This window comes from Lissotriton helveticus, chromosome 6, assembly GCF_964261635.1.
Source record: "Lissotriton helveticus chromosome 6, aLisHel1.1, whole genome shotgun sequence".
NCBI classification, from domain to species: domain Eukaryota; kingdom Metazoa; phylum Chordata; class Amphibia; order Caudata; family Salamandridae; genus Lissotriton; species Lissotriton helveticus.
Genome location: NC_136067.1, coordinates 949306175 through 949315284, shown reverse-complemented (window position 1 = coordinate 949315284; position 9110 = coordinate 949306175). Strand labels below are relative to the sequence as shown.

The following is a 9110-nucleotide window of genomic DNA, read 5'->3' as shown; positions in this document are numbered from 1 at the left end:
CTGAGGGGTGCAATGATCTCTTACGAGATACCTGAATTTCTATTGACCAGTGAAGGTTCCAGCAAGGGTCAAAACGAATCTCTTCAAAACAACCCTGGTGACAACTTTGCAAGATTACTCCAATTTTTCAGAAAATCTCCAGCAAAATAGGTGGTGAATTCGCAGATAAGGTGTTGGAAAAGAGAAGAACCCAGTTGCAACCTCTAACCTAAGCGCCAGGCATCCAGGCTTCTCTCGGAGAGCACCATATGGCAGCTTAATAATCTGTATTTGAGTCTTTGAACTTTTATTTCCAGTCTGGCTAGAAGTTCCTGCAGTGGAAAACTAACAGCCAGTGAACGCATGTCTTCGGGCTTTGGAGCCATGCATTGTGCGGCCTGCACATTGTTTTAAAATGCTCAAGTGATACATGCGTTCAAAAATAACTTCTGGGAGGGGAAGGTGCTGGCGAGGGCCGGGTGTTCTCGCTTTGTCCAGGCTTTGAAAAGAGCCTGCCACGATTAATCCCGGAGAAGCGTGCCATGCCAGTCACATGACCCCGGGGGATAATAGGCAGCTGCCGGCCCGAGTCGGAGCTTCTCTGGCGGAATCAGCCACCGGCGCGTCCAGGAGGGAGCGGGCGAGAGCAGAGGTCACACAAAAAGGCGCGCGCGCAATCAACGCAGCAGTACAGGTGCGACTCTCTCACCTGCAGGCCACCCAGTGAGGAGAAGCGCGCGCGCACGTCACGGCCGCCTGTCCCACAGAAAGAAACTGCGTATCTCTTCAGACACTCACCGCCAGGGCAGAAAACAGCAGCTCACAGAGAGAGCGGTACCGCAGGTGCACCGGGCTGCGGCAACATGAACCAAATAGAGATGAACGCGCAGTACAACTATGTGTACGACGAGGAGGAGTACATGCTTCAAGAGGATGAGTGGGACAGGGACATGCTCCTGGACCCGGCCTGGGAGAAGCAACAGAGGAAGGTGAGCTCCGCGCATGCGCCGTCTGCAAGAGAGGGTTCCTGCTAATGATGGAGCGCCTCTAGCGTTCAGGGCAGGTGGGAATCTACAGAGTTATACCGTTTTATACAGTTTTAAGAAAACACCCTTTTTGATATCGTAATTGCTATGAATTCACATATTGGCAACAAAAAATGGTATGTATGCAGCGATGATAAAAATAAAGCTGTTGAAGGTGTGATCTACTTCAGGGCTTTAAATGACCGGGTCCTGCAGTTCTATAAAGCTTTCTTTTTCCAACCGAGAAACAGACGCACGTACACGCCGCCGGTTACCAAGCCGCAATAATGGAAACAAGTATATTGTATAAAACTCTTTTGAACGTTGGACCTATGAAAGTTTGCTGAAACAATTATCAGCTTTGAAAGCGTATTGTGACCTTATTGAGCCCTGAAGAAGTCTCTATGTGAGACGAAACGCGTCGGCTATGGTGCTTTGAAATTTAATGGAAAATTTAATTAAGAACAACTCTGAACAAAAGAAAACAACTGGAATCTGGAAGTCTTTTCGTGTGCTCACTGCTTTTGAAACTGCTGTGATGATGCTGAACCCATTGCTTTGACAAAAATAAAGCTGTTGAAGGTGTGGTCTCATTCAGGGCTTTAAGTGTCCGGGTCCTGCAGTTCTATAAAGCAAATGCTGAGACGGGTCCCTCTCATGCTCTCCATTTTTGCCCTCACCCTCAGGGTGAAAAGTGCATTTTAACTTGGCAGCAGTACCACTCTTCACTGCCTTTGATGTAACTTCAAAGATACTCGTTATAGTTCTTCCACAGTCTCAACATTTCCGAACTGAGGCATTTTCAATATTATGAACAACGAAACCATAGTTGTTGCTTATTTATCTTTTGCAACGAACAACCACTGGCAAAGCCAATAGTCCTGGCTTGTTATAGGTGTACTATTACTTGTAGTATTATATGTCTGGATTCAATGACAGAAGCAGCAAAATACCAATCGGCTGGCACACTATGCTCAGCAAAGATTTTTAGGTTAAGTGTTATTAAGCCATGCCTAAAATTATATCGACCACGCCCCTTTGAGAGACCTCCCCCCCTCCAATTTTTTCATCCCATTTAATGCCCTGGTCTAATTAATAATAACCTAACTTTGTAACTTGCATGACTGGATGCCCATCCTAGTTGACGTGCTGTGCGGTTTTGTATACAACACGGTCTCCCTCTGTGCTGTTCAGTTATATATGAATTGGAACTCCTGAAAACATGCAACAAATCTTAACATTTACCGCTGAATAAAATCACTTACCCAAAACTTGAAAAATCTTATGGAATTATCTGATTTGACAATGTGGGCATGGGCACACTGGTAACAGTTCACTTTTAGTGGTAAAGAAAGTAGAAGGTGTGTGTGTGTGTGTGTGTATATATATATATATATATTTACGCACACACACACATAAAACACACACATACTTGTGTTGTCCCAATCATGAGCCCATATTGTCTGGAGGGTTTGCATCCTTCCAATCAGGCTTCTCTCTGACAAGATGTTCATCCAGATGGATGGGGCCGACCAATATCAATCATAGAAACCCATCACAGGGTTATAGCATTCATTCTGTTCAATAGGAATACTAGTTTAAGTACTATCACCGTGGTCTTTTAAAGTGAAGTCTTTATCACTGATACAGAATTTATGGGACACACCTGTTAGTCCTATATGTACACTAAAAAGTAGGTTATGCTCTGATCTTCTAAATACCATTCATCCTTAGGGTGTCATTGTGCCATGAGGCGTGTAAACTTTCATTATCTACTCTATTTCACATTACTTTGGTGGATATGTATATATATTTTTTTTTAACGTGCTATTGCTTTGCAATTGTTTTTTCCTAGCCATGCACAATACTCCGTTCATGGAAACTAATGGCCTTCAAAAAATGCCTCCAGGATTTCATGCTTGGCTCGTATTGTGCACCCTGAACATTGTTTTAAAATGTTACGGTGACACAGTTGTTCAAAAATAGCTTCCCAGCGGGAGTGCTGCATTCCCATTTCTTGGCTGCCAAGTTGGGTAGGATTTAGTTGCCATGGAGGGGGCACATAATCTGTCTGGGGTAGCCAGACAACTGCAGGGCTGAACATACACATGGTGCATTCTTCAACACCAAATGCGTAGGACCTTGTGCGGGGGTAGGGGTGAGGGCAGGTAAGGCTGGCAGGGCAGGGAGGACATAGCTGTTGTGCGTCTGCCTTGCTGACACCCAGCCAGTAACACAACACCGGGCGCAGGGATCTCAGGGCAGACTTGGCTGGCAGTGTGAGGATAGCGTAGAAGCTCTCTGAGACAATCTGCTGGAACACAACGAGATAAAGTGCCGCTGTTTCTATTGTGGGCTGCCCACACTTGACTGCTGCCATTTCAGTGATACTCAGAGTATGAGATCTGTCAACACTTGCTGGTACCCGATGACGACGACTGTAGGACTGCAATGTAATTATAGCTCCTGGTTTTTATTTAACCGAGAGACATCTTGCCTAGTGTGGAATTCTTTGTAAAGTTCAGAAAATGCAGGAAAACCCTAAACGCCACAGCAGAACTAATGGTCAAATTGGGCAACTCAAACTTGAATGGAATAGCGGGTTGGTACTTGTGATAATGGCAGAGCTTAATTTGTTTTAGGAGTAGGTCCTCATTTTTGCAGATCTGAACTTATTTTCTTATCATCAGACTGACCCTGAGCAATAGAGAAAATAGTAAAAAAGGTAGAAAGGAGGAGGAAGGAAAAAGTACAATAGTGAAAAAGGGGGAAATCAGGGCAAAAAAATCCAGCAAGAGTCAGTGAAAGTGACGGGTAATTTAGGGTATTGTTAAAAAGAAAGAGTAGAATCAAGACTTGTAGCCTTGATATTGGACAAGCAGGGCATGCAGAAGTGCCAGTGGCATGCTCCTAAGAAACACTGCACACTCCTGCAATTATTATTATTATTATAAATAACACACTCAATATAGTACACCTTTCTAGGATGGTCTAACTCAGGAATTGGGGTAATTCCTGCCACAACTAGTATGGAAAAACCTAGTCCAACTTGTAGAAGTTAACTTACCCAGAGGAGGCACATTTTTTTTCTAATAATAGATGCCGATGTTCCCAAGTGTAAAGACTTCTTGAGTAAAACATTTCCAACACTAGAAACAGAAAGGGGCTAAAGTTCCAATCTTTGCCAAGCAGCCTGGTAACCTGAATAAAGAAAGGTTACACGTATTATTCTAAATCCTGCGCAGAGGACATTGGTGCACAGAGTAATATTGTGTCCTTATCTATGCCTCAAACACTACCAACAAGAGCTGTCTATTTTGTACATGCGTGAGCAGTGCAAATATGGGTCTCATTAAGATGAGGAGATACCACATGACATGACACCCTTCCACAAACCTTTCCTCAATTTTAGTGGCACAAGAAAATCTACTTTAACTATATAAGCCGAGCCACCCTCCCAGAAGCATTTGTGCGAATAATACGTGAACTAGACGGATCAAGATAGAGCCTTTGGTGGAGGGGCCCTGAGAAGTCAAGGGTGTATGCAGGCCCTATGAGTTGAAGCAAGCATCATCGCTTGTATCTGCTTTTACTGCGCAGATGCACAGTGTTTTTTCTTCAATTGCTCTAAAGAAACAACATTTGGTTTTATGGGAAGACGTGCGTACTTTATATTCCATTTTGTAACGCGGAACATAAGCATTTATTCGCTGTGGTCAGTGCCTAATTCATGCACTAGGTGGCCAGATTATGTAACAGAACACACACTTTCACTTGCAAATGCACTATTAATCATTCTTTCCGAATGAAAGCTTAAACAAGCATTGACAAAGTAATGTATAGCTTTAGCTGCCAGCCTTTTGGCAATGTCAATACTTGTTTTGTCTTGCCCTCGATTTTGTATAACTTTATTTTTGGGGGAGTTGTCTTGGCAAAAAAAGACATTGGCGGAAAGCAATAATATTTTTGGTCTCAAAGAGCACAGATTGCCAAAGTAGTCTCTGGCACTGAAGGGAACTATTTTGTGTGCAAATGTGCTGCTTGTGCCCTATTCAAAATGCTGTCGTGGGTGGAAGAAAAATATTAGATCAGAACACCAGACCAATGGATGAAAAGGGCTGGTGAAAATATACATTTTTATCCCTAAAAATGAGGGAGAGAGAAATTGCCTACACAAAAGTACATGTGAATAAAGGCCTGTTCATTGGGTTTTGGACGTGTGCCTTTTAAATTTCTCACAGCAAATTAATTTATATATTTAAAAGGAATAGAAATGGGCAACAATGGCAGTCTTGGGTAAGGAACTAATGGCTGGCAAATTCACCTCCTGAATCTAACCCCATTGGTGAATTTCAAGTCCACACAGTCCTGTTGGACGTCTTTCGACAGACTCAACACGATTCATCGACTGAAGTCTCATGAAGTGTTCACATAAAGTGATTATCTTTATTCAAGTTGAGATATATCATCAGTAGAACAAATAATGTAAGAAACAGCCGTTTCCTATATGATCTGTAACACTTCATGACACTTCGGCTAAATCTGTGAATCGTGGTCATTGATTGAGTCAAAACATCTCCAGCTGTAACAATTGCATTCTTCCTCACACAACTGTTGTGCTATGCATTAAAGTTGTGTTTTTTGGTGCCAGCCTTAAACTTGACCATGGAGATTGCATGCATTTTGAGGCTTCCTCATGAATATCTTCCTAAAAAGAACAGTGCTGCTCACTTCATAACATGACACGTTCCAGTGATAATGACTGATGCTTTCAGGATGGCTTGATGAGGTTGCTCTATGAATTCTGCTCAAAGAGGTTGATGTGGAGAACCCCGTGTGATATAGGGTATGTGTGCTTCATCCTCATTCATGGGAACTCCCAGTAGAAGGGTGACCCTCCGTTGGTGGCAGGGAAGGCCTGTTGTTGCTCTTTGGCACAGAAGACACCATTCCAGTTGTGCATCAAGGAAGAGTCTACGCAGTGCAAGCGTGGTGCAGATTGTACCGGATCTAAAGTACAGATTGTCTCTATGCCTGCCTGTGTCCTACTTTAGCTCTCTCAATCTGACACCGGTAGCTCTTGTCATTCTGAGTAGCCAATAAACAGCTGTATTGGGCAGTGGCAGGTGTCATTTGCATTCTTTATTATGTAGCCTAACTTTTCTTCCCTTGATGGCCGCATTAGTAGAAACTCACTGTATCGTTTCCATACTAAAGGCAGGCAGCAAATATCTGCCGCCTTTGGACCTCTGCAGCCAATGAATATTGCTTGCACCTCTAAGCCTCCAGGGAGATCTACTCAAAACCCGACTGAAATTTTCAGATGCAGAATTTGTTTACGACCGTCATTCGATTTGCCACAGGCTTGATTCAAGGAGTTTCCTATGTATTCTCATACAGTTTACCAAAGCACCATCTGAGCACCACAAGCTATCCTTTGCAAGTGTCCAGTTCCAGCATGGTGCAAAGGCCTGTTTTTTTAGTGGTTACCACTGAGATCATCGGAACCAGTTGAGCATAGTAGGTGTTACGGAGCACACCACTTACAGAGGGCCTGCCCTTGGTCCAAAAATCCTCCGCTTGAAAATAATCACCACCGCTTTAGCATACTGCATTCCTAGAATGTAGAAACTTAGGGACCTATCATGCAAAGTTGTGCATGGCTATATATGCATCAATAGTTTGGATAACCGCGTGGACTCCTGATCTAAATATTTATTGACCATGTTATAGACAGCAACCACCTGTCTTTAAATTCAGATTGTTGTGGTCCGTCCAGGCACAAAGACGGGTGAGAGGTTTTTATGCATATTAGGCACAATGCTGTCAAGCCACACCCCTTCCATTTCAGTGGTTCCATAATTGATGATTGAACTGGAAATTTGGCAGTAGGCTACTGTGGCATCCTAGATGGCCCCTAGTATTTTCTTGTTAAGGACTGGTCCTGGGTGGTATAGGATAAAGAGCAGTGGTTCCCCGTCTTTAACAGGGAGAGAAGAGACACATGTAAGAGGAATGTAGAACTTGATCTCTACCTTTCCTACCTGATTCCTCTAACTCCTGCCACCGTTCCTTGTGGCCATGGTGCATTTTAAGGCCAACAAGTGTGGTCTTAATAATACACACACTCTCAGATGGGCAAGTGGAGCGCACGCAGTATATAATCTGGGACAAATTATATATCAGATGTCTACATGAGGAGAATCTTATTAGAACCTCCTGCCCAAAATTTCGGTTGCAGAAGATATCACACCCTGTTCAGTAACAGCAAAACAATGCAGGTGTCCACATGTGGGCCTCAAATTTCATTGTGCTGGCGAATTCTTGAGTGCATCTTTAAGTAAAGCCCCACTTGGAATGCAAATCGAAGTGGGGCAGTCTTATCAAGAGAAACAAAGTTCAGGCAGGCAAATTTGTCTCACGCCAGGAAACGGAGGAAATAATGTTGCATAGAAAGTGCAAATGGATTGTGGTAGGCTTGTTGTGTCACCATCTGCTCTGCAGTTCATTTACTAAGGAGCCGACCTGCAAAATAGATACTAAATAAGGGACATTGCATTCGGTCTTTATGCTTCACCTGCTCCAAGTGGCTTCAGCATAGAATCCATGACCTACAATTCTGATTCTGTGCAGACTACTTTTGAAGAACTCTGTGCACTTGTGTATTGCAATGTATTTGTGTTTATATTTTATTTGATCAGGGTTGGGTACGCATCTGAACGTGCCGATATGCTTAATTTAGTGCATATTGAAAGTGAGTCTTACAGTCCACTTATGCTCAGTGTAGATTGTTGTTCAAGAGGGTAACCAATGTGGTTCTCGACTTACTACTGCAAATCTGCTTTAAAAACCCACATGTTCAAACAAGAAGTGATCAACTAATTCTTCATCGCCTGCCATCTTTCGTTCACCCATTACCTCAGCCGTGTACCACATAGACATATTGTAGGATATATTAATGTATGGAATGTCTTGTAATACAGTTTTAGGCATCACCACTTACCTCTCATCACCATTAAAATTATGTTGTAGATGTTAGCCTCCAAACTGCTTTTGTGTGCTATGTGCCACAAAGCTTGTTGCTATGTACACCATTTTTTTAAACCAAACTACTCTTGCTTTTTTCTTCAAATGAATGACTGAATAAATAGAAACACAAACACAAATATAAAATACGTTTCGATCAGCACGTCTCCAACCCTGGCCTAAATTAACTTCACATGCTATGACTCGACTATGCGGCCAGTCCTGCTAGCATATATTTTTGGGCAAGCAGTATGACACCACCAAACTCGTCACTTCCCCCTGAATTGGATTTCACGCCCAGGGCTGCGAAATGAAAGCCACTTGTGCCAAGACACACTGTGGTACCTAGCCCGTGGGTGTCACCTTCAGTAAAGAGCCCGCTAAATAATTGAGTGCTTAGGGCACTGTTTTTAGATAGCTTATGTCATGAAGGGACTTATGCTTTTTTGAAGTCTTGCCATGAAACATTCTTGTTTGTTATTATGGGAGCTCACTAAGCCTGTGGGAGAAAGGAAGGCTTGAGTTTTCATGACAGGTGCAGCACATTTTGCCTTTTAATGTTGAGGCCTGGGCTAGCAGGCCTGTGTGGTGCTGTTGCAGTTTTACAGCACCAGCGGCTGACGTCTGTGATTGGAACCACTGGCAACCCGCTGTCTTCTAACGCTTGGACTTTGTTTAATGGTGTAATTTAGAGCTGGCTGCACTATAGCTTCCAGCAGAATCTGCTCACAAAAATATAACTAAATATCTGCTATTTCAGGATGCTAGAAGATATAACTATTCAAAAAGTGCTTTAGCACCTCCCCGGTGGTAGTAAGCGCTATATAAATGCAATTACAATATAACACAATTCTTGAAAAATTAATTTAAATTTTCCCTCTGAGACCTCTTCTACGCATTCCTTCCTATTGAATAGTGTCAATCCATCTTTATCCCAAATCTTGAAAGATAATTGTGTAATCATCTCAAATTCCAGAAAAGCTGAAAATTCAGGGGTCGGTAATTAAAACGAGAGCAATGTTTTAACAAAAACAAAAAAATTGATAGAAGATTACGTCTGCCTGGATCATCCAAAATTCT

At 42.8% G+C, this 9110-nt stretch overlaps 1 protein-coding gene across 1 annotated transcript in view; it reads left to right on the top strand.

Moving 5' to 3' along the window:
* Window positions 1–565: 565 nt before the first annotated feature.
* Window positions 566–9110, top strand: part of ACTN2 (actinin alpha 2) — a 296075-nt gene continuing 287530 nt past the window's right edge. The window contains exon 1 of the mRNA XM_078648602.1: window positions 566–968. Coding sequence (XP_078504728.1) covers window positions 843–968 — 126 coding nt within the window. The 5' untranslated portion in view covers window positions 566–842. The remainder of the gene's footprint in view (window positions 969–9110) is intronic.